General features: G+C 38.0%; 1 protein-coding gene across 11 annotated transcripts in view; it reads right to left on the reverse strand.

The window, feature by feature from the left end:
* The window catches only part of NEDD4 (NEDD4 E3 ubiquitin protein ligase), a 145,343-nt gene that overhangs the window by 99,914 nt on the left and 20,107 nt on the right, over positions 1–25,322 (reverse strand). For 8 of the 11 annotated variants that reach the window (XR_015134582.1, XR_015134584.1, XM_086321089.1 and 5 more), the window contains 3 exons: positions 24,624–24,697; positions 18,128–18,206; positions 17,997–18,035 (listed from right to left, as the gene is read on the reverse strand). Coding sequence is in view for 6 of the 11 variants with exons in the window: in XM_086321089.1 (XP_086177215.1) it covers positions 17,997–18,035; positions 18,128–18,206; positions 24,624–24,697 (192 nt within the window). In the remaining 5 variants the exon portion in view is untranslated. The remainder of the gene's footprint in view (positions 1–17,996; positions 18,036–18,127; positions 18,207–24,623; positions 24,698–25,322) is intronic. The other 3 variants (XM_086321094.1, XM_086321096.1, XM_086321095.1) reach the window with 1 other exon arrangement.

The following is a 25,322-nucleotide window of genomic DNA, read 5'->3' on the forward strand; positions in this document are numbered from 1 at the left end:
GAAACTAACACACTGCAAATCAACTCTATTTTTAATGTTTAAAGAAGTGAACATCAAGCCACAGACACCAAGAAATAAATGCTTGTAAACATTGTCATTTCCTAATTCCTGTTACTTACAATGTAGTTTAAATTACATGTGAAACTTAATATAAAAGCCAAGACTTGTCATATGTCAACCATTTTCTAAGTTTTACCATAACAAAGTGGATTTGGTTTCTTATTTTCCCATTTTTTTCTAAAATACAATAAAAGACACAATTTCAAAATTTTAAATATTTGCAACCACTTAAAAATACAGACGGGATTTTAACTTATTATTAATTTTATTGCCCTCTCTCACACTCTAGTAAAGTAATGCTCAAAATTCTCCAAGCCAGGCTTCAGCAATATGTGAACTGTGAACTTCCAGATGTTCAAGCTGGTTTTAGAAAAGGCAGAGGAACCAGAGACCAAATTGCCAACATCCGCTGGATCATGGAAAAAGCAAGAGAGTTCCAGAAAAACATCTATTTCTGCTTTATTGACTATGCCAAAGCCTTTGACTGTGTGGATCACAGTAAACTGTGGAAAATTCTGAAAGAGATGGGAATACCAGACCACCTGATCTGCCTCTTGAGAAATCTGTATGCAGGTCAGGAAGCAACAGTTAGAGCTGGACATGGAACAACAGACTGGTTCCAAATAGGAAAAGGGGTATGTCAAGGCTGTATATTGTCACCCTGCTTATTTCACTTATATGCAGAGTACATCATGAGAAACGCTGGGCTGGAGGAAGCACAAGCTGGAACCAATATTGCCAGGAGGAATATCAATAACCTCAGATATGCAGATGACACCACCCTTATGGCAGAAAGTGAAGAGGAACTAAAAAGCCTCTTGATGAAAGTGAAAGAGGAGAGTGAAAAAGTTGGCTTAAAGCTCAATATTCAGAAAACGAAGATCATAGCATCTGGTCCCATCACTTCATGGGAAATAGATGGGGAAACAATGGAAACAGTGTCAGACTTTATTTTGGGGGGCTCCAAAATCACTGCAGATGGTGACTGCAGCCATGAAGTTGGAAGATGCTTGCTCCTTGGAAGGAAAGTTATGACCAACCTAGATAGCATATTCAAAAGCAGAGACATCACTTTGCCAAGAAAGGTCCGTCTAGTCAAGGCTATGGTTTTTCCTGTGGTCATGTATGGATGTGAGAGTTGGACTGTGAAGAAGGCTGAGCGCTGAAGAATTGATGGTTTTGAACTGTGCTGTTGGAGAAGACTCTTGGGAGTCCCTTGGACTGCAAGGAGATCCAACCAGTCCATTCTAAAGGAGATCAGCCCTGGGTGTTCTTTGGAAGGAATGATGCTAAAGCTGAAACTCCAGTACTTTGGCCACCTCATGCAAAGAGCTGACTCATTGGAAAAGACTCTGATGCTGGGAGGGATTGGGGGCAGGAGGAGAAGGGGATGACAGAGGATGAGATGGCTGGATGGCATCACCGACTCGATGAACATGAGTTTGGGTGAACTCCGGGAGTTGGTGATAGACAGGGAGGCCTGGCGTGCTGTGATTCATGGGGTTGCCAAGAGTCAGACACGACTGAGCAACTGAACTGAACTGCAATGAACTCACTTTTTATTTATCAGGTTTGAACTAGTGAAAAGATGTTGATTTTATGGTAGCAAGTGTTCTGAATCCTTGTAGTACTGACTTGATAAAACCGATATTGCTTCTACTACATAAAAGCAGTCAAAAAGTATACACTGAGTTTTCACTTATTGTTTATATCTTACAGCAAGTAAAAATTAACATATAGTATTAATATTTTATTTTTCAAAGCCAATGCTTTTATTTTTGCTGAAATGTCTCAACATCAAGTTATTAACTGCTGCTGCTGCTGCTAAGTTGCTTCAGTCGTGTCCGACTCTGTGCAACCCCATAGACGGCAGCCCACCAGGCTTCCCCGTCCCTGGGATTCTCCAGGCAAGAACACTGGAGTGGGTTGCCATTTCCTTCTCCAATGCATGAAAGTGAAAAGTGAAAGTGAAGTCACTCAGTCGTGTCCGACTCTAGCGACCCCATGGACTGGCAGCCTACCAGGCTCCTCTGTCCATGGGATTTTCTAGGCAAAAGTACTGGAGTTGGGTGCCATTGCCTTCTCCCAAGTTATTAACAATATTTACTAAATATCAAACAAAAAGAAAATCTTTAATAACTTTTTATACCAGAGGTTAAAATGGTGTATAGAACATTGTTACATTTAAGTTCATATTTCACTATGATAAATAAATCACATTAAACACAAATATATTAAAACTTTGGCTTATATGTCAAAAGCATCACTACCCTTCAGAAAAAAGTCCTACACATGTGACAAGGATATTGAGATACCCAGACCAATATCCGCTCTTCCTTATGTCCTTCTGATAACATAACCCTAATTATACCAGAAGCAATCTGCCTAGGGTCACCACAACTCTGGGGAAGAGGGGCATTAACTTTTTTAATTGAAAAGTATAACAAATTCAGAAAAGTATGACATTTACTAATCTTAAATATACAGCTTGATGACCTTTCATGCATGTTTACCATGTCATCATCACCCAGATAAAAATACAAAACACTCCATTTTTTTCATGTATTGTTTTCTGTGTGAACAGTGCCCTCTGGACTTGTTTAACATTGAAACTCTCAGTAAGACTCCCTAAAAGAGTTCTCTTGCACCTAGGGGTGACCAAAGAGGCCAGTCTAGCGACAGTCACTGGGTAGGACTTCTGGGAGAGCTCTTTAAATGGGGCTGACTCAGCTGGAAGAGCTGCTGCCTTTGCCCTTTGTACTCCTTTTTCCTATGTGGAACTTGGTTAGGACAGCTGGCACCCCTGCATTCATACTGTAACCACGCAGGAACAATGAGGGTGGAAGCCACAACTAAGGGCTAGATACACCTTGGGGATAGAAAAACAGTGTAAGAGAATAATCCTTTCTAGGAAGATGTAGAGGAAATTTAGGGGAGGAGATGACACTTGAGCTAAGACTAGAAAGATGGGAAGAATTTGAGTAAGAAAATACAGAGAATACTCACACCAAGAAGATCACAGGGGAGAAAGGCAAGGGGGCAGAATGAGTGTGCTCTAAGAAAATCAACTAATAAGAGCATTTTTATGGTAGAAAGTCTTAAGAAAAATTTGGTTATTTAGGGAAGAGCCAGGCTGAAGGCACTGATACCCAGAAAACGAATTAAAACTTGATTGGTATGGGAGAAAATTAAGCTTTCAAAGGAAAAAAGTAAAATGATGAAGATCACATGTAAATATTATTTTGTGAGTGATGCACAAAATAAACAGGACTAGAGAGAGACCCTGGAGTCCACAGGGACTGTGGCTAGTAATTCAGGCATGAAGGGTTGAGAGCTTTGCCTTTGACGGTCCCAGTGAGAATAGGGAAGAAGGCCATGAAAAATATTTTAAGAGAAAAAAACAAAAAGTCTCAATGCCTAACAAAATACCTGGTAGACAATGCAGATGTTTAATGAATACTGCTAAGACAACAGATATCAGATGTGACCTGAACAGGCCTCTGCTGTCCTGGTTCAGACTATAATTAATAGCTTCCGGGCAGGAGGCTCTACCTCAACTATCTTATCTTCGAAATCTATCTTTCCTATTGTAACTAGAGTGATTTATCTGAAAGACAATTTCAGCTTTCTTTACTGCTGTACTCAAAAGATACTCCCAGTGGCCTAAAGAAAAGTATTCAAATGCCTGGGCACAGAATGCTGTTCATGACCTCAGCCCAGCTTGCCTTTCGAGCCTTGTGTCCTGTAACTGTCCCCTGCCCACGCAGATACACCAACACCCTATGCTCTGATCCCACAACAGTCTAATTACTGCTTACTGAGCTTTCTGATCTGCACTTCTGTGCATGCTAAGGTCACTCCATGTGCAATATCTTCTCCACTCAACAAGTCCAAAATTTACCCCTTGTTCAACCTCAGCTCAAATGTCAACTCCACTCTGAAGTCTTACCTCCCCAGTCACTCCCCTTCATTTTCAGTTATTAGAAAACTGACTACATCCTTCCATTTTTGAAGTTAATAGTATGTAATAGCTCTCTGTTGTTGTTGTTCAGTTAAGTTGTGTCTGACTCTTGGTGACCTCATGGACTGTAGCACGCTCTGTCCATGGGATTTCCCAGCCAAGAATATTGGAATGGGTTGCCATTTCCTCCTCCAGGAATAGGTGCCTACTAAATTATAAACACACCATAAAACACTTGTTTATTTTGGGAGGGGGGGTGGTGTTATATCAAAGGCACACGGTAAATGCAAGAATACAATTTAAAATGTGTTGTGAGAATTCTAATTCAAGAAGGACAGCTTAAAGTGAAGTGAAATCACTCAGTCGTGTCCGACTCTTTGCAACCCCATGGACTGTATGTAGCCTACCGGACTTCTCCGTCCATAGGATTCTCCAGGCAAAGGTACTGGAGTGGGTTGCCATTTCCTTCTCCAGAGGGTCTTCCTGACCCAGGGATCGAACCCAGGTCTACCTGCACTGCAGGCAGACGCCTTACCCTCTGAGCCACTAGAGAAGCTCAAACAGCTTAAACACAAACATTAATTCTCTCCCTCTTGAGATCCTATTTTCGTAATAGCAAAGGAATTTGTAAAAGGCACTGAAAGAGTCAATTCCTAGGCAAACTGTCATGAAGCCCAGGGTCTCTGGGGAGGAGAAAGGGGTCTGGGGCTCTCAAAGCAGAGACAGGGGTCTGGAATTCTCAAGGAGGAAGAAAGGACAAACTTTTTTTCTACATTCCTTAGTAAGGATTATATAACAATAATGTATCCTGCTTGAGGACATGTTTCTCCTTCCTGAAAACCTTCTGACTAAACCTGTTATCTTAAAATGTATATATAGTGGGAGTGGGCCTGGTAAGATCTTTGCTTTCTCTGTCCCTTTTTATATTTTAATAAAACTCTGCTACTTGAGTGATAATAAATAATAATAATAAAACTCTGCTACTAAAGCGCTTGAGTGATCAAGCCTGGTCCCTGGTCCCGAAGTTAAATCTTCTTCGGAGATCATGAATCCGACATCGTTCACCATAAGCTATCAGCATAAAAGCAACACAGCAAAGATCATATGCACATGCGAGGGCCACGGCAGCTGAGCAATATCAACACTTTTCTGGCAGAGATGAAGTGGGGAGGAAAGCAATGAAGCAGGGCTTCTGAAGAAACTAAAAACAAGAACAGAAAGTTGAAGTAAAGGGGTCAATGGCCCTAATGAGAGAATATTCATATGGCACCTAAACCTCTGGTAAACACACACAGACACACATTATGAAAGAGTTCCTCTTTGATTTCAGATACAGGTTCAATAATAATGCAACCATCAGTTTTAATATGTAATTTATAAATGATAACTAAAAATATAATTGTTACATGTTTGCGCTTTTCATATGTAGAAGCAATAGATGATTTTTCTATTGTGTCACTGTTAAGTATAACTATATTAGCAGAGATCACAGATGTATAACCAGAAAAACTGTCCCCAAAGGAAAAAAATACTTAGGAAACAAAAGTAAACACCTTTAAAAACTATAAGGTGTTTTCTTAGAAATATCTACGGACATCTTGAATCTATAAGACAAAAATAGGACACTATATTAAGAGGCATTGAGTGGTGTTGCCACTAAAAATGACTGCTGAATTCAAATATAAGCAATCTAAGGTAAATTTGCAGAAATCTCTCAAAATGTAGAACAAAAAGCTAAGCTGAAGGAAAATATGAGAGAAAATAAAAAGAGGATTTTCTGAACAGATTCAGTAAAAAATTAAGCCCTAATGCCCTAAACAGAGGTTGAATAAGCTACAGCTTATGGACCAAATCCCACCAGGCACCTGCTTCTTTTTTTTTTAACAGCCCATAAAACAGTTTTTCTTTTCTTTTCTTTTTTTTTAACATTTTTTAATGGCTACCTTTTAAATGGCTATCAGAGTACCTACACAGCAGACTTACTTTTTGCCTCCTATCTGTGTGACACCTAAAATATTTACTATATGGCTCTTTATGAAAAAGTTTGCTGACTCCTGTTCTAAGACATTTACTGTATGTTACCTACTGATTTCTCTCCTATATATCTAGGAAGGTACTGGATAAGGTTATTTTTGAAATATGTGAGAAAAATGCCACCCGAATCATTTTCTGTGTTCTGTGGTTTACATGGGAATTTTGACTGAGAAAGATAAGAATCAACTAGGTGGCCCTGCATCCAACTAGCTGGAATCTCCAAACAATCGTATAAACAGAGGGAAGGAAATTATTAGAGAAGTTATTCACATAAAAGCTTCAGAACTGAAGGGAAACAGTGGTGTTTAAACTGAAATGCTTATCAAAGGCCCAATATGATGACACTGCACACACAAGGCATAATACTTTGAAATTTTAAAACACTAGGATAAAGATAAATCATCAGTTTTTTTTACAGAGAGAGAAGAATCACCCTCAAAGGAACAAGAATCAGCCCTTTCAATAGCAATACCATGTTCAATGTTGATAAAACAACAGCTTTAACTTCCTGAAGAAAAACCATTTCCAACCTAGACTCCTATGAGGGGCCAAATCTTCTGGGGAAACTTTCAAAAAAGGGTTCTTCACCTTTTAAAAGAGACACGATAGGGGAAATTCTCCCTTTTCTCCCTCTGGACATCATCCTGGGAGGCTATGTCGTTTGGAATCATGGCAAGCTTCTTGTGACCGTGGACAGACAGCAAACGTAAGTTGGCGATCTACTCATCTATCACAGCTAGAGGTCAGTTTGGGACAGGGATGTGTGAACTATTCATCAGAATGGGAATATCGACCAGAAGGACAAACAGAAACAGTTTAGAGCAGTTCCTTCTGGGAAGCGAGAACAGGAGGGCTGAGGATGAGGCACCAGAGTTTTTCGCTCTTCACTATAAGCCCCTTTCTTTATACTATTTCTTTTTAAGCTATGTGTGAATTTTTTGATGAGATTATTTTTTAAATTTCTATTAAAAATAGGAGTAAAGCTATGGTCACAAAAAAACAGTTTACAGGGTCATAGTTAAATGAAAGGTATAAGGAAAAACAAAAATAAAGACTATTGTGACGTTTGTGGAAAAATATGTAAGTCTATAAATGGACAAAAGAGAAAAGGAAAAAAAAACCACCAAAGTAGTAACCAGATTTTTCAAAGAAGGATAAAGGTACTGATAAATGTCGGGGTCACACAGAGTCGGACACGACTAACGCGACTTAGCAGCAGCAGCATTCATAAACAACCTAAAGTAATGTTCCTGGAAATTATGCTGGTGGTTGCAGGAAAAAAAACAAAGCAGGTATATTAAAAAAAAAAAAAAAAAAGCTTTATTGAGATATAATACACATACCATGTAAGTGACCCATTGAAAATGTACAATTCAATGGGTTTTAGTATAGACTATGCAACTAACTACCCTCACCATTTTGGAACATTTTCATCACCTCAAATAGAAACTCCATGCCTGTCAGCAGTAACTCCTAGTGAAGTGAATGAAAATTGCTCAATCATGTCCGACTCTTTGCAACCTCATAGACTATACACTCCACGGAATTCTCCTGGCAAGAATACTGGAGTGGGTAGCCATTCCTTTCTCCAGGGGATCTTCCCAACCCAGAGATCAAACCCAGGGTCTCCCACACTGCAGGTAGATTCTTTACCAGCTGAGCCACCAGGGAAGCCCAGGCAGTCACTCCTAATTTCCCCTCAACTTCCTCAATCTCAGACAACCTCTAATACATTTTCTGTCTCTACAGATTTGCCTACTATAGACATTTAACATAAGGGGAATCCTACAATATGTGGTCTTTAAATATTTTTGAGGTTCACCTATGTTGTAGCATGTGTCACTACATCATTCCTTTTTATAATTGAATAATATTTCATTTTATGTATATATCCCATTCATTTGTCCATTTTGTTTGTCCATTCATTTGTTGATGGACCTACAGGCTGTTTCTACTTTTTTACTATAATGAATAATGATGCTATGAGCATTCATCTACATTTTTTTGTTTGAATATCTGTGGTAAGTAGATTTTAAAATAAAAACTGTGTAAAGTTACATCAACTAGGTAAGTATTTTTATAGGCATATAAAATGCTATAAGCATTTTATAAATAGAAAGTATCTTCACATTTTTATGTACATGTTTTGTGTCTTCTTTGTTTCTCTATATAGTTATTTCTTATCAACAAATATAAAAACAAATTATAGATACACAACCATGGAGAGGGGGAATCCAAGCAGTAAAAAAAGATACATAGAACATCAAATTATAAATCTTTCATCTTTGTCCCACCCTCAGAGAAAATACTGTGAACAGTTTCTTAGGTCCTGCCAGAAGTATTTTTTCAAATACCTGCATATGAGAGAGTTGTTCTGCTTTTACACAAATAGGTGAATCATACATACAACGTTCTGCACATTTGTTCCTTCATTTAGTATATTTTGAAACTAACACTCTATCAATACATAAACATCTGTCTCTTTTTAAACAGCTGATGAGGATTTCATTATATGGCTATACCATACTATGAAAGTGAAAGTGAAAGTCGCTCAGTCATGTCTGACTCTTTGCGACCCCATGGACTATACAGTCCATGGAATTCTCCAGGCCAGAATACTGGAGTGGGTAGCTGTTCCCTTCTCCAGGGGATCTTCCCAACCCAGGGCTTGAACCCAGGTCTCTTGTACTGCAGGTGGATGCTTTATCATCTGAGCCACCAGGGAAGCCCCAACCTATACTTAGTGCTTAGTCACCCCATCCTTTTTCCTAGCTAACAGAATTCTAATTTTATTGAAATATTGGATGGCAATGCATGTCAGGGATACCAGCAGCTACTTCCCCCACCTCGCCTCCTATGAGCTTACTTCTGATTCCTCTAAGCTTCCCAGTAATTCCACTCTCTTTATCCATGACTGGGTTAGAAATATACACACAACATAATTCTGGCCCAAGAGATATGAAAGTCTCGCAGGGAAACTTTTGAAAAAGGGTTCTTCACTTTTTAAAGGAGACTGATAGGGTCTACCTCTGGACATCATCATCGGAGGCTATGTCGTTTGGAACTGCTGCAGGCTTCTTGTGACCAAGGACAGAAAGCCAAGAGAATCCCAGAGAAGCTGGGCTTCACATGACCCCGTTCAGCTGCTGCAGTCACTACCTCTCTTCTATGCCTGCCTCTTGTGATGAGAAATAATAAATGTAACTGTCATTTAAGCCAATTTTAGCTGTTACAGTGACTCTGTTACTGGAAGCTGAAAGCATCCTAAATGATACACTACAGAAGGGCCTACTTTAAATACTTTACATGTAGGGACTCCCCTAAATTCTCTAATATCCCCTGATATTCACTCACTAGCACCCGTGTTTTCTCTTCACAAGGTTCAGCACATTGGTAATACTTCTGAGAAACTAGTTCATAGGGCTCCACAGTAGATAGTAACCCTGGTTGAGGGTAGGGACTGTGAGTGAGTGAGTATTAAGTTGCTCAGTCGTGTCTGACTCTTTCCAACCCCATGGACTATAGCCTGCCAGGCTCCTCTGTCCATTGGATTCTCCAGGCAAGAATACTGGAGTTGGTTGCCAGGATAAATTTATGGATAAAAATACATAGGAAAAAATACCAGACTATCACACAATTAGTGGTGGCTTTATGGAAATTAAATTACAGCTGACTTTTATTTTTTTATAAAAATATCTAAGGTATACATGTTGCTTCTGTAACATAGTACTAATATATGCATGAACATATACACATTATGTACATATAACAAGATGTGTGTGAATACCAAAGATACAAACTGATCACCATGGGTGTACAGGGAATGAGTGGTCCTTTTTCAGAGGCTCCTATGCTATGCTGATGCAGAGCATATGAGTATATGGTTCCCTAATGTGTCAGACTGTTTTCCCTCCTGATAACTTGCCTCTCCTGGTCTCACGTGAGCAACTCTAAGTGCAGATGTTACTATACTTTGTGATTGAACATTAACTTCAATTTGGAGTTGTCCTGTCTGTTAATTTACCAGTAACATTTCTGGTTCAATAGTAAAGAATTAGCCTGCCCATGTAGGAGATATAGGTTCAATCCCTGGTTCAGGAAGATTCCGTGGAGAAGGAAATGGCAGCCCACTCCAGTACTCTTGCCTGGGAAATCCCATGGACAGAGAAGCCTGGCAGGCTACAGTCAGTCCATGCGGTCACAAAGAGTCAGAACACAACTCAGTGACTAAACAACAAGAGTTCTCCACAAAAAAAAAACTTTCTTCGAACTTCATGTTTTCTAAAAGATATAAAATCTCCTTTCAACTTCTGGTCACAATATCCATTTGGCTGAATGCCAGATAACCAAGATTTTACTATACTATGTTATCTCAATAGTCATTTCTCTGTGAATACATTCAATGGAAAACAGTTTGTGCTATGTATAAATAATGAAATGACAAAGGAGAAAATAGAAAACCACACATAATTATGTCCTTTGGACAGCAAGTGCTAAATCACCATGTTTTCAGTTCTGTATCTAGCTGTGATGAATTAGCATTGATCCACACAAATTTAACTAGTTATCCTCACAATAAATTTGGAAATTTATGATTAAAATAAATGCATGACCTATGCATGATCCCAGAATAAAGTAATATTGGCTAGAACATTTGATAACAGTGAAATTATGGTAAAAGAGATGAGTACAAGGCAATAGAGTCCTAAGCCTGGTGTGCATTTTCAAATGGTCATCTTTCTTATTTTTGTGGTAATATCTCTAATTCAAGAGTTTAGCACAGACTTTCAAATATCCTTTTTAATAGGAAATCAAGATCATAAAAAATAATGGGAAAGTTTTTAATTACAGTTTTAAATTTAAAATTTGTGTAATTTTAATTCCTCTCTATTTCTACCCACATGTTGAGATTCCTTTTCTCTTTGATACTGATCATTTGAGTTTTCTTTCTTACTTGGGCTTGCTATGATGTAGCAATTTTCTTAATCTTTTCAAGGAACTAGCTTTAGTTTCATTTGTTTTCTCTACTTTTTGTCCATGTTCTATTTTATTGATTTCTATTCTTATTTTCTTCCCTCTACTTTTTATTTTTTAAGGTAGAAACTTAGATCATCAATTTTATATCCTTTTTCTTTTGTATAAAAGTATTTGAAGAAGCACTGAATTATCTCATCCATATCCTCGTATGTTTTAATTGCCAAACAGTTAAAATGATTTCTAATTTTCCTTATAATTTCCTTTTTGATCATGGCTTATTTAAAATATGCTGTTTAACTTCCAAATTTCTATCGATTTTTTGATATAAACTGAAGCCTGCACACTGCAACAAAGAGCCCACGTGCCACAAAAAAGACCCAGCACAGCTAAAAACAAAATTTAAAAACAAAAATGCAGGACTTGAAGGGACCTGATTACAAACGGGGTCCTGACTAATGTTCAATTTATACTGAGTTCACTGGTTCTGCGGATCCACCCAAAAGTCACTGTCCTGTTTTTCAAGTGTACTGAAAGTTGGATCTACTCACTACCACTACCACATTGCATCTATGGCTTGTGGGATAAGAACTATCATAGTGAGAAGGCCAAGTGGAAGCCTCTGAAACTGTCCTCCCTCCAGTGAAGATAGTAAATTAAAATGATATTGATTAGATATGACAAGAAAAGCACAAGGAACCAAACATCATCAAAATTTAAAACTTCTGTGCTTCAAAGGACACTATCAATAAATTCAAAAGACAACTCACAGAATGGGAGAAAATTTTTGCACATTATGTATCAGACCAGAGACTTGTATCTAGAAATAAAAAGAACTAGGACAACTCAATAACAAAACGATAAATAAACTAATTATAAAACAGGCAAAAGACCTGACTAGACATTTCTCCAAAGAAAATACACAACTGGCCAATAAGCTCGTGAAAAAATTCGTAATATCATGAACCATCAGGGAACTGTAATAAAATATCATTTCACACCCACTAGGAAGGCTGTGATAAAAAGTCAGATAATAATAAGTGCTGTCAAGGATGTAAAGTGAGAATTCTCATACTGTATTGGTCAGATCAAATCAGATCAGTCACTCAGTCGTGTCTGACTCTTTGCGACACCATGAATCGCAACACACCAGGCCTCCCTGTCCATCACCAACTCCCAGAGTTCACTCAGACTGATGTCCATCGAGTCAGTGATGCCATCCAGCCACCTCATCCTCTGTCCTCCCCTTCTCCTCTTGCCCCCAATCCTTCCCAGCATCAAAGGAAGGGAAGCATCAAAAGTTGACTCTTTTCCAATGAGTCAACTCTTTGCATGAGGTGGCCAAAGTACTGGAGTTTCAGCTTTAGCATCATTCCTTCCAAAGAAATCCCAGGGCTGATCTCCTTTAGAATGGACTGGTTGATCTCCTTGCAGTCCAAGGGACTCCCAAGAGTCTTCTCCAACACCACAGTTCAAAGGCATCAATTCTTCGGCGCTCAGCTTTCTTCACAGTCCAACTCTCACATCCATACATGACCACTGGAAAAACCACTGTCTTGACTAGACAAACCTTTGTTGGCAAAGTAATGTCTCTACTTTTGAATAGGCCATCTAGGTTGGTCATAACTTTCCTTCCAAGGAGTAAGCGTCTTGTAATTTCATGGCTGCAGTCATCATCTGTAGTGATTTTGGAGCCCAGAAAAATAGTCTGCCACTGTTTCCACTGTTTCCCCATCTATTTCCCATGAAGTGATGGGACCAGATGCCATGATCTTCATTTTCTGAATGTTGAGCTTTAAGCCAACTTTTTCACTCTCCTCTTTCACCTTCATCAAGAGGCTTTTTAGTTCCTCTTCACTTTCTGCCATAAGGGTGGTGTCATCTGCATATCTGAGGTTATTGATATATCTCCCAGCAATCTTGATTCCAGCTTGTGTTTATTCCAGTCCAGCGTTTCTCAAGATGTACTCTGCATATAAGTTAAATAAACAGGATGACAATATACAGCCTTGACGTACTCCTTTTCCTATTTGGAACCAGTCTGTTGTTCCATGTCCAGTTCTAACTGTTGCTTCAAAGTGCAGGCGGCTGCGACGGGCGCCCTAAAGCGCACGCGAGAGGAGTTACGCCAAGTCCAAGGTCAGGGGCAGAAGCCGGGAGAACCCCATGCCCGAAGGGCGGCGACCAAGAGGAGTTACCTCACGTCCTAGGTCCGGGCAGCGGCCGAGAGTGCCAGACTGCGACGGCGCAGGAACGGCTGAGAGAAGCTACCCCACGTCCGAGGTCAGGTTGGGCGCCGAGAGGAGATACCCAGCCTCCTAGGTCCAGGCGGTGACGAGAGGAGATACACGCCCTTAAGCCCGAGGCCAGGGGCGGCAGGCGGGAGGTGCTACCCCATGCCCCGAGGCCTGAGGCCAGGGGCGGTGGCCGGGAGGACCAACCCCAGGCCGTGGCTGCGCAGGCACAGGAGGGCCTAGAGGAGCTATCCCATGTTGAAAGTCAGGAAGGGCGGCGGTGAGGAGATACCCCTCGTCCAAGGTAAGGAGCAGCGGCTGCGCTTTGCTGGAGCAGCCGTGAAGAGATATCCCACGCCCAAGGTAAGAGAAACCCAAATAAGATGGTAGGTGTTGCAAGAGGGCATCAGAGGCCAGACACACTGAAACCATACTCACAGAAAACTAGTCAATCTAATTACACTAGGACCACAACTCTATTGGTAGGGATGTAAAAATGGTAACTGCTACTGCTAAGTCGCTTCAGTCGTGTCCCACTCTGTGCGACCCCATAGACGGCAGCCCACCAAGCCACTTGGAAAACTTTGGCAGTTCTTCATTTGACCCAGCAATCCCACTCCTAGGTATATACGTCCCAAATGAAAATAGATGTCCATACAAAAACTTGTATACAGATGTTCATACCACCATTATTCATAACAGTTAAAATGTGGAAGCAACTCAGATGCCCACCCAATGCATGGATAAAGTGTGGTTATCCATATAATGGGACATTATTTGGCAATAAAAAGAAATTAAGTACCGACACATGCTATAACATGGTTGAACCTTGAAAACATTACACTTAGTGAAAGAAGCCAGATACAAAGGACCACGTATTGCATAATACCATTTAAACAAAATGTCCAAAATAGGCAAATCTCTTTAAAAGAGACTGAAAGTGGACTGGAAGTTTCCTGGGAAAGAGGGCAGATCCTGGGGGAAAATGAGGAGTAACAATGGGTATGGGGTTTATTTTGCAGGTGATGAAAATGTTTTAAGATTTTGGTGATGGTTGAACAACTCCATGAACATACTAAAAACCACTGAATTGCACATGATTGTTAACTGTATCTTAATAAATCTGTTTAAAAAAACAAATAAAAATATGGCAACCTAGTGGGAATATCACAGATTTGTACCACCATTAAATACTTAAAAGGATATAGAGTGATTCCTATAATGAGCTCATTTAATTCTCCCGTTGGTCCCTTAGAAGCCACGTAACAGCCTCAATCACCTGCTGGTTCCCAGATACAAGGAGTCCACAGTGCCCTGGCAGCAGGCGTAGATCGTGGTTGAATGGGATCCTTGAAGGTGTGTCCCTTAGAAGGTGTGTTTTCCCTCTGGGGGCCTGGATCTCTAACATGGCAAAGCCCAGAGTTCCAGGGATCCTCCAGTGGGTCTTTGGAAATGATGGCAAGTGGGGCTACGCCTACTTCTACCCCTTTGTTCCTGGACCGTGTATATTTTCTGTTGTGAATACAGCTCATATTGAGGTTTTTGGCTTAAATATTAAACTGGCATGCCATCTTTACAGAGTATTATCTCCATATTGGTGCTTGGGTTGTGCTTTCAGTAGGCCATTCCAGTGCCTGCTTCTAGATGGTGTGGTAGATGATGTGATTAATGGATCCCATGGTCATGGGCTCATTCTTGCACCTCCTTCTCTGTGAATTGGGCCCCTTGAAAGGATGAAATGTTGCATAGATTTCATCCCTATAAACACATATTCCGTAAACACACACAAAATTGTGCTGGCTTAAGTTCTACAGATAGGAAAGGCAAACCTCATTTCTGTAAGTAATTTGAGAACAAATTACTGCCCTTTCAGAATGGAAGGGACCCAATTTAACAAACTTACCGTAGAATGGTTATGAGCATGAGCATGAATGGTCTGCAGTTTTAACTTTCTTATATAAGTCTTTAGTCTGGTTTTGGTATCAGAATAATGCTGGCCTCAGGAATGAATTGGGAAAAGTCCTTCTTTTAGTTTCAATAAGACACTGCATAGAATTGGAATTATTTATTCCTTAGAATCATAGTAGAATTCAACTAGTGGAACTACCTGGTATCAAGGTTTTCTTTATTGGATGGTTTTTAATTTCAAGTTTAATTTCTTTAAGAGTTAACAGGTAATTTATTTCTTATTAAAATTTTGGTACGGTATGTCTTTAAATGAATTGGTCTATTTCATCTAAGTTATTGAGCTTACAAGCACAGAAATGTTCATAATATCCCTTACTTATCCATTTAGAGTCTGTTGGTTCTATAATGATGCTACTTTCTAGTTTCTTCAGGTAGAACCTTAATTGTTCAAGACCTTTCTTCTTTTTCAATATAATTTAATGCTATATATTTCTCTCTAAGCAGTGTTGTAGCTGCATCCTACAAACCTTGATGTTGTTGGGTTTTGTTTTACTGAAGAATAGCTGATTTACAGTATTGTGTTAGCTTCTGGTGTATAACAAAGTGATTCAGTTATACATACACACGTAAACATATATATATATCCTTTTTCATATTTTCTTCCAATAAAATTTATTCAGTTCAGTTCAGTCGCTCAGTCGTGTCTGACTCTGCAACCCCATGAATCGCAGCACGCCAGGCCTCCCTGTCCATCACCAACTCCCGGAGTTCACCCAAACTCATGTCCATCGAGTCAGTGATGCCATCCAGCCATCTCATCCTTTGTCGTCCCCTTCTCCTCCTACCCCCAATCCCTCCCAGCATCAGGGTCTTTTCCAGTGAGTCAACTCTTCATATGAGGTGGCCAAAGTATTGGAGTTTCATTTAGCATCAGTCCTTCCAATGAACACCCAAGACTGATCTCCTTTAGAATGGACCGGTTGGATCTCCTAAATATAGTTCTCCATGCTACACAGTGGAACCTTGTTGTTTATCTGTTTTATATATATATTGTTTGTATCTGATAATCTCAAACTCCTAATTTATCCCTTCCCCACCCCCTTTCCCCATTGGTAACCATAAGTTTGTTTTCTATGTCTTTGAGTCTGCTTCTGTTTCATAAATAAGTTCATTTGTATCATATTTTAGATGCCATATAGAAGTGATATCATATGGTGTTTGTCTTTTCTTTCTGACTACTTCACTTAGTATGACAACTTGATAATCTCTGAAAGTGAAAGTGAAGTCACTCAGTCGTGTCCAACTCTTTGCAACCCCGTGGACTGTAGCCTACCAAGCTCCTCCGTCCATGGGATTCTTCAGGCAAGAATACTGGAATGGGTTGCCATTTCCTTCTCCAGGGGATCTTCCCAACCCAGGCATGGAACCCGGGTTTCCCCGCATTGGAGGCAGACGCTTTAACCTCTAAGCCACCATAATCTCTAGGTCCATCCATCTATGTTGCTACAAGTGGCATTATTTCATTCTTTTTTATGGCTGAGTATTCACTGTATTCATGAGTATTCCTTGTATATATATACCACATCTCCTTTATTCATTTGATGCTGGTGTTTTTTTTTTTTTTTTTGGCCACATCATGTGGCATGTGAGATCTTAGTTTCCCCACCAGGAATTAAACCTACACCCCCTGCAGGGGACCAGGGAAGTACTGACGCTGTATTTTTATTACATTCTACTAAAATATTTCCTAATTCTTTTTGAGAATTCTTGTTTGACTCCTGTATTATTTAGAAGTGCGTTGTTTAACTTCCGAATATTTGGGGATTTTTCAGATATTTTTGTGTTACTAATTCCTACTTTAATTCCATTACAGTCAGAGATCATACTTAGCACGATTTAAATTATTTTAACACTGTTGAGGTTTGGGGTTTGGCCCAGCTTACTCAGTATATATTCCGTGTGCAATTTTAAAGACCATGTGTTCTGCTGTTGTTGGGTAGGTCTATAAATGTCAGTTAAGTAAAACTGATTTGATAATGTTGTTCAGGATTTCTGTATCTTTACTGAATGTTTTTGTCTACTTATTCTACCAGAGAAGAAGTAGTATTTAGCTTTAGTTTTAGAAAAAGAGTATTTAGTTTTCCAAGTATAATTCTCTTATTTTTCCTCAGCTTCGAATACCTTAGTACACTGTCATTCTTGAAGGATATTTTTATTAGATACAGAATTCTGAGTTGATCATTCTTTTTTCTTTACAACCTTAATTATACTGTTTCAACACAGTTTCTGATGAGCAATCTATAGTTATTTGAATCACTGTTCCCATCTACATCATGTGTCACTGTCAGTTTGAGGGCCCTCTTGGGAGCCTGGAGTTTGTTCTTACGGGACAGTGAAGTGGGATGAGGAAGAAGGCAGGAATGTGAATGAAGGATGTTTAATGTATCCACTTGTTGGTAGGCTCTCACCATCTCTTGTTTGGATCAGTGTATTTAATAAATGACTAAGAGAAACACAAATATTGTATCATCTTTAAAGAAAAACATAAAAATCTGCAAAATTGGAATAAGACTGTCTCTCCATCAGAATTAAATTAGAATAAGATAATTCAGGCTTACATCATCCTTTATCTCATTATCTTACACATGTTTTTCATAATAAACTAAATGGTCCCAAGGCCATCTCATCATGAGGATACCCAGATTTAACTCTTAAATTTTTACAAATTCTTGTAAGATACATTTTAGAATATTGTGAGAACTTATCATTCTAACCTATTGAGAAAAAAATCTTTGCTGTTATAATGAAATAAAATGCATACTTACTCTGAATAATATTTCTTCATTCCATTTTGGATTCAAAGTCTGAAAGACAATAAACACAGTATAACTAACTTTTCAATATTTCATTATACAAAAATAAAACCACGTATACTTAAAAATTTTTAAATACTAACCTTTTTAATGGTTTTTGTTTGCACACTTGTAAAAATTCCATTCATTGGGTCATATAACGTCACTCGCACATAAGGATCACTGTTAAAATTTTTTAAAATTTAATTGTTATTTATTCCCAAACTCAGGTTTCTCAAACTATAAAAATCACAGAATTTTCCTTGTTAACAATTTCTACAATTATTTTCTACACATAAAAGTAAGGGTTCCTTAGGCAGGGGTAAGTAATTATAGTAATTGTGGTATCTAACTAAAAAGCTGAAATGGCATGCTAGAGAAACAGACAAAGAATTAGAAAGAAAACTTTTTAATCACAATTCAATGATTTCCAATCTCTTAATATTTTTGGAAACTTTGTTTAATTTTTTATTACATGACTTCTTCTGGGTTAAGAAGGTTAATTCAATGATTTTCAAGAATAGCTTTATAAGACCTCAAGGGAGTTTCAAGTTATCTCACAGGTATAAACTCTTCTTACAAAATAAAGACAAAGTGTGTGAGCTCAAAATAATTGTGTGCCAGGTAACCCTTGTACAAAGAGACATGGAGAAGGAAAACCTTGTGATGATATTCAGGTTTGCAAAGCAAAAGACTTGACATTTTACTTTTCCATGGTCATATTTCTCTCATGTCCCTTGGGGATCCCAAGTACTCACTATTTTCCACCACCAACTCCCTCCTCCCATTTCTGCATACAACCTTGGTGCTACTGCTGCTGCTAGGTCCCTTCAGTCCTGTCCGACTCTTTGCAACTCTATGGACTGTAGCCCACCAGGCTCCTCTGTCCAAGGGATTTTCCAGGCAAGAATCCTGGAGTGGATCATCATGCCCTCCTTCAGGGGATCTTCCTGACCCAGGGATTGAACCCATGTCTCTCACGCCTCCTGTATTGGCAGGTGGGTTCTTTACCACTAGCGCCACTTGGGAAGCCCCCATACAACCTTATCTCTTTAATTGACAAAAATCAAAGGCATCACAATACTCCCAACATCCTGGTGTTTATCAGAGACCATCCTACCCCTAACTTCAATGATTCAGGTGTTTCACCCAATCACCCTTGTCCAGTGTCCTCCCACCTTCTCTGGAACCTTGCATCATCTATTTTGACTTTGGTTTTTCCAGTCATATAAATGTCATTTAAGCTCCTCCACTCCCTGACTCTCCTTCATGCTTCCAGCAAAGCAAACTAGACTTTCTTCCTGTTTCAGTCAAAGTTCCCAAGTGAAAAATCTGTGATAATAATGACACAAATAACAACTAACACATATGCAGCAATTACTCTGTGTCAGGCACTGTTATAAATGGTTTATATATATATTAACTTTTGGAATCCTTATAACAACCTATGAGGCAGGTTAGATTATTTTTTAAAAAGAGTCAACTTTAAGTTGACTTAAAAAAGTCAACTCATCCCAGATGACACAGTTAGGAAGCGGAACAGTAAGGACTGAAGCTCAAGCACCTGGCTCCAGAGACCCTGTTCATAACCACGACAGCCTACAACCTCCCTTCCTTCATTTCCCCAACAGCCAGTGGTCTTCAAAGCCCTATAATCTGGCTTCCACCTCTTTCTTTCAGACCCATTCCATGAAAAGTCACCAATCTTGCTAAAACAATTGACACTTTCTAGTCACTTATTTTGCTGGCTCTCTGTATGTTTGATATTACTGACCATTTTCTCCTTGAAACTCATCTCATTTAGCTTTCATGACACAAGACCCTTCTGGTTCTCCCTTTTGTTTTCTCTACCTATTTCCTTCAAAATCTCACCCATGGTTTTAACAATTAACTGTATACTCACAAATATAAATATAAAACATAAATGGCAAATATAAATATATATTCCAGATCTCACAACCCAGCTAGACACTTCCACCTGGATAATATCTGTTCAAGAATTTTGCCCATTTTTAATTGGCCATTTTATCATATTATTACTAACTTATAATAAGTTTTTATATGTTGTGAATTAAAGGTGCTTGTCAGATACATGTTTTGAAAACATTTTCTCCAATCAGTGGCTTGCCTTTTCCTTTTCTTAACTGTGTCTTTCAATCAACACAGTGGTTCAGACAGTAAAGAATCTGCCTGCAATGCAGGAGACCCAGGTTTGATCCTGGGTTGGGAAGATCCCCGGGAGAAGGAAATGGCTACCCTTTCCAGTATTCTTGCCTGGAGAATCCCATGGAGAGAGGAGCCCGGCAGGCTACAGTCCATAGGGTCGCAAACAGTTGGACAGGACCAAGCGACTATCACTTTCACTTTCAACTGTGTCTTTCAAACAGAAGTTTTTAATTCTAATGAAGTCTGTTTCAACATTTTTCTTTCAAAATTGTATGGTGCGTATTTTTTTAGTCTTATTCAAGAAATCTTTGTGTAACTCAGTAGAGCAAATATTTTCTCCTATGTCTTCTGCTAGAAGTTTATTAATTTTAGCTCTTATTAATTTTCTATATTATATGTGATAAGGACAGAGCTTCATTTTGTTCCACACCTATAACCAGCTGTTCTAGTATCATGCATTTAAAAGATTATCCTTTCTCTTGAATTACCTTAACGCTTAAAGCAACTGACCACACACACATGTATGCATGTGTGTGTGGGGGGGGCATGTGTGTACTTCTACACTCTTTATTCTAGACCACTGAACAATATAGCTACTTTTATGCCAATGCTGCTTTGTCTTGATTGTCTGTATAGAAAATCTTGAAATTGTGTTGCATAAATTCTCCACCTATGTGGCCTATGTTCTTTTTCAAAATTGTTTTGGCTATTCTGTGTCTTTGACTTTTCATAACAATATTGGAATCAGTTCATCTGTTTCTCAAAAAAAAATGCCAAGATTTTTATTAGGATTGAGCCAAATCTATTCAATTTGGAGAGAAATACAACTCTAACAATAATATATCTTCAATCCATGAATATGACAATGTTTATCCATTGATTTAGATCTTCAATTTCCCTTAGTTAGCAATGTTTTGTAGTTTTCAGTGTGCAGTACCTGCAAATCTTTTGTTAAAGTTATTTCTTCAAAGTTTTTAATTTTAAATGAATTTTAAATTTTAAAAATTCATTTTCCAATTATTAACTGATTGATCAGTTCAGTTCAGTTCAGTCGCTCAGTCGTGTCCAACTCTTTGCGACCCCAGCATGCCAGGCTTCCCTGTCCATCACCAGCTCCTGGAGCTTGCTCAAACTCATGTCCATCGAGTCGGTGATGCCATCCAACCATCTCATCCTCTGTCATCCCCTTAGAAGATATAAGAATATAACTAATTTTTGTACCACAACTTTGTATCTTGTGGCCTTATATTTTAGTTTTAGCAGCTTTTTCTTTTGTAGATTCCTTAAGGTTTTCTATGTACATGATCTGACTGCAAATAAAAAGTTTTTCCCTTTTCAGTCTGTCTTTTATTTTCCTAGTCATATTACACAGCTAAGACATCTAGCACAATGTTGAGCTGAATGTGAAAGCAGACAAACTTTCTTATTCATGAATTTAAGCAGAAAGCATTCAGACTGTCATCACTGTGCATAATGTTAACTACTATCTTTCTCACAGAAAACCTTAATCAGATCTACAACTTCCATCTATCCCTAGTTTGCTAAGAGTTTCCATCATGAATGGGTGCTCAATGATGTCAGATGCTTTTTCTGTTTTTACTGAAATGATCGCTTTTCTTTTATTCTAGTAATATGGTATATTATATTGATTGACTTTCAGATGTTAAACTAATTCTGCATCTTGTTATTAGTTTGTTGACAGTTCTTTTTTTTATCATAAAAGGATGTTGAATATTGACAAGTGCACTTTCTACACCTACTGAAATGATCATGCATTTTTTTCTTCTGGACTGTATTAATATGACAGTGGTTGACTTGAACAAATCTTATATTCATAAGAAAAATCTCATGTGCTGAAATCCATTTATCAGACATTCAAAACTCCACTTCAGTCTTCATATGCTTACTGTTTGTATGGCATATGCATCCTTTCTCTTTCATCTTAGCTGTGTCTTTGTATTTTAAGTGCATCATTTATAGACAGTATTTAGTTGGGTCTTCTTTTTCAGCCCATTCTAATAACTTCTACCTCATGTTCACCTTAGTTCATTAATGTTTAATGCAATTGCTATGGTTAGATTTAAGTGTATCAAATTATTACTGGTTTTCTATTCTTTCTCCTTTCTCTCTCTCTCTCTTTTTGGTCATGTGTTCTTTTCCTGGCCTTTAAGTATTTTTTTTCCAAGAATCTCATTTTAAAATTTTGATTGTTTTCTAATCTATAATTCTTTACATTAGTTTTTAGTAGTTCCTCTACATATTGCAATATACACTCTTACTTTTTATTCCACTTACACATAATATATTAGTCTACTAAAAAGTTCATAATGCATACCATCCCTGTCCTTTATACAATAATCATTACATGTATTCCATCTATAAGGTAATAAAAAATAAGCTGTGATATAACCAGGCATGCTTTTTAAAAAATTATGATGGAAAGAGCTAAAAGTCTTTCAGATGTTTCCAGATGTTTACCATTTCTGATGTTCTATATTCCTTTGTAAGGATCTGAGTTTCCACCTGCTATCTATCCTCTTTACCTGGGAGAGCTTCCTTTAGCTTTTTTTAGAGTGCAGGTCTGCTAATGACAAAGTTTCAAAGCTTTCTTTTATCTGAAAATGTTGTTATTTTGTCATCATACTAAAGAATAGTTTCTCTGAACATAGTAGAGAATTCTAGGTTGACAGTTATTCTATTGTCCCATTTTTTTTTAATCTGGGCTCTGTAGTTTCTGGTAAGAAGTCAGTAGTCAATTAAATTATAGGTCCCTTGTATATAATTTGTCATTCTCTGAGTGCTTTGTCAGTCCTTTATCCTTGGCTTTCGATAGCATGACTATTATGTGCCTCAGTATGATGTTCTCAATATTTATCCTGCTCTGTGTTTTTTGACACTATAAACTTGTGTTATTTATCAAATTTGGAAAAAATATGGCTATTATTTCTTAAAACAGAGTTTTGCCTCATTCTCTCTCCTCTATTTCTAGGACTCCAATTACATGTATGTTAGACTGTGTGGTATGATTTCACAAGTCCCTGAGGCTCTCTCTGTGTTCATTAAATTTTTTTTTAATCTGTTTCTCTCTCACCTCCTGCTGAGAAATAATTTCTATTGATCTACCTCTAAGTTTAATTAATTCTTCCTCTTCATCTACATTCTGCTGTTAACATCATCTAAGAATGTTAATTTAATATACTATATTTTCAGTTTTACAATTTTCACTTTTTATGGTTTCTAATTTATTCCTCGGAGAAGGCAATGGCACCCCACTCCAGTACTCTTGCTTGGAAAATCCCATGGACGGAGGAGCCTGTTAGGCTGCAATCCATGGGGTCGCTAAGAGTCGGACACGACTGAGCGACTTCACTTTCACTTTTCACTTTCATTCATTGGAGAAGGCAATGGCAACCCACTCCAGTGTTCTTGCCTGGAGAATCCCAGGGATGGGGGAGCCTGGTGGGCTGCCGTCTATGGGGTCACACAGAGTCGGACACGACTGAAGTGACTTAGCATAGAATAATTTATTCCTGAGATTTCCAATCTTTTTACTTACGTGAGCATATTTTTTTCATCTTCTGAAACTGTGTTCCATTTACCTGTTTTTTTTTCTAGATTACATAGCTTTGGATTCTATCTTAGACATTATAAATGTTAAGTTGTAGAGACTGTGGATGCTGCATTTCCTCTTTGATAAGAATTTGTGTTTTTATTTAATTCTATCATGTAATCAATTATCTTACTTGGACAAGAACCACAAGCTCTGTTTCTTGGGCAGCAACTTTGATCTCTGTTCTGATCTTTTGTCCTTAGTTAAGTTGTATGGAATCTGCTATCATATGTGTGATTCAGGGTCAGCAAGAAATGACAGTAGACATAGTTTGGGAATCTCCTTTCCAGCTCTTTCCATTCCAGAATCCTCACCACTGTATGTTTTCTTCAGATTAAGTCTTCTGATTTCCTAGGCCATGAATATTATAATTTTTCCATGTTCTGATTCCATGTGACCTCAGACTAATTCATAAATTGGAGACTTACTCAGTGCAACTCCCACCTCCAAACAGGGACTCTTCACTAGACTTTCACTAGAGTCTACCCGCTCTGTTCACACTCCACTGCCTTTAAGTTGCTGCTTTCAGTAATACGTTCACAGTTTATGGTTGTTAACTGCTCAAGGATTAGAATTTTACTAATTCCCAGAAACAGAATTCACTAATGTACTTTCTAACTACCTTTCTGAGTTATACCTTTGCCTAATTTCACATATTCTGCAATTCAGATGTCAAGGAATTTGGTAAACCACCAACTGGAAACAACCAACTTCATATAACAGTTTACTAACAATATCACTCAATTTTTAATCTAACCAAAATTAGAAAAAATTAATTAATTAATACTAAGTTTTAAAATTACATCCCAACTTATTATACTTACCTAGCTCCCAAGATATCCTTTTTGGCAAGGCCTATTCCAGCTATAACTTTTACCCTCACAATTCGGGAATTTTCCTAAAATACAAAAATTTATATTTTATTTTCATGTAATTCATAACTTACTTAAGACACATATCTTTATATATATATATATATATATATACACACACCAAATAAAATAACAGGATATTAAAATTAATTGGAAGAATCTTTTTTCAGGAATTAAAATGACTAAAAGTATATAGAGAAAAATAAAAATTGTATTGTTATTTGTAATGACTGGATTATCTACAAAGAAAACCCAAAGAAGCTAGAGTCAAATTATTATAATGAGCAAAAATTTATCATTGTTGCCAAGAAAATCCAAAACCAAATTACTGGAACTTATATGGATTCATCATTTTTGCTAGGTACAGGATAACACAAAATTCAGAGTTCATAATCACTTGTACTAATTATTTAGACAGGTAAAATTAGACAGCCCAGATTATTGTACCCAGCAAGGATCTCATTCAAGTATGAAGGAGAAATCAAAAGCTTTTCAGACAAGCAAAAGCTGAGAGAATTCTGCACCACCAAACCAGCTCTCCAACAAATACTAAAGGATATTCTCTAGACAGGAAACACAAAAATGGTGTATAAACTCGAACCCAAAACAATAAAGTAAATGGCAACGGGATCATACTTATCAGTAATTACC

This window comes from Bos grunniens, chromosome 10 (assembly GCF_055505025.1).
Source record: "Bos grunniens cultivar Pamir isolate PY7600 chromosome 10, Bosgru_T2T1.0, whole genome shotgun sequence".
In the NCBI taxonomy this organism is placed as follows: Eukaryota; Metazoa; Chordata; class Mammalia; order Artiodactyla; family Bovidae; genus Bos; species Bos grunniens.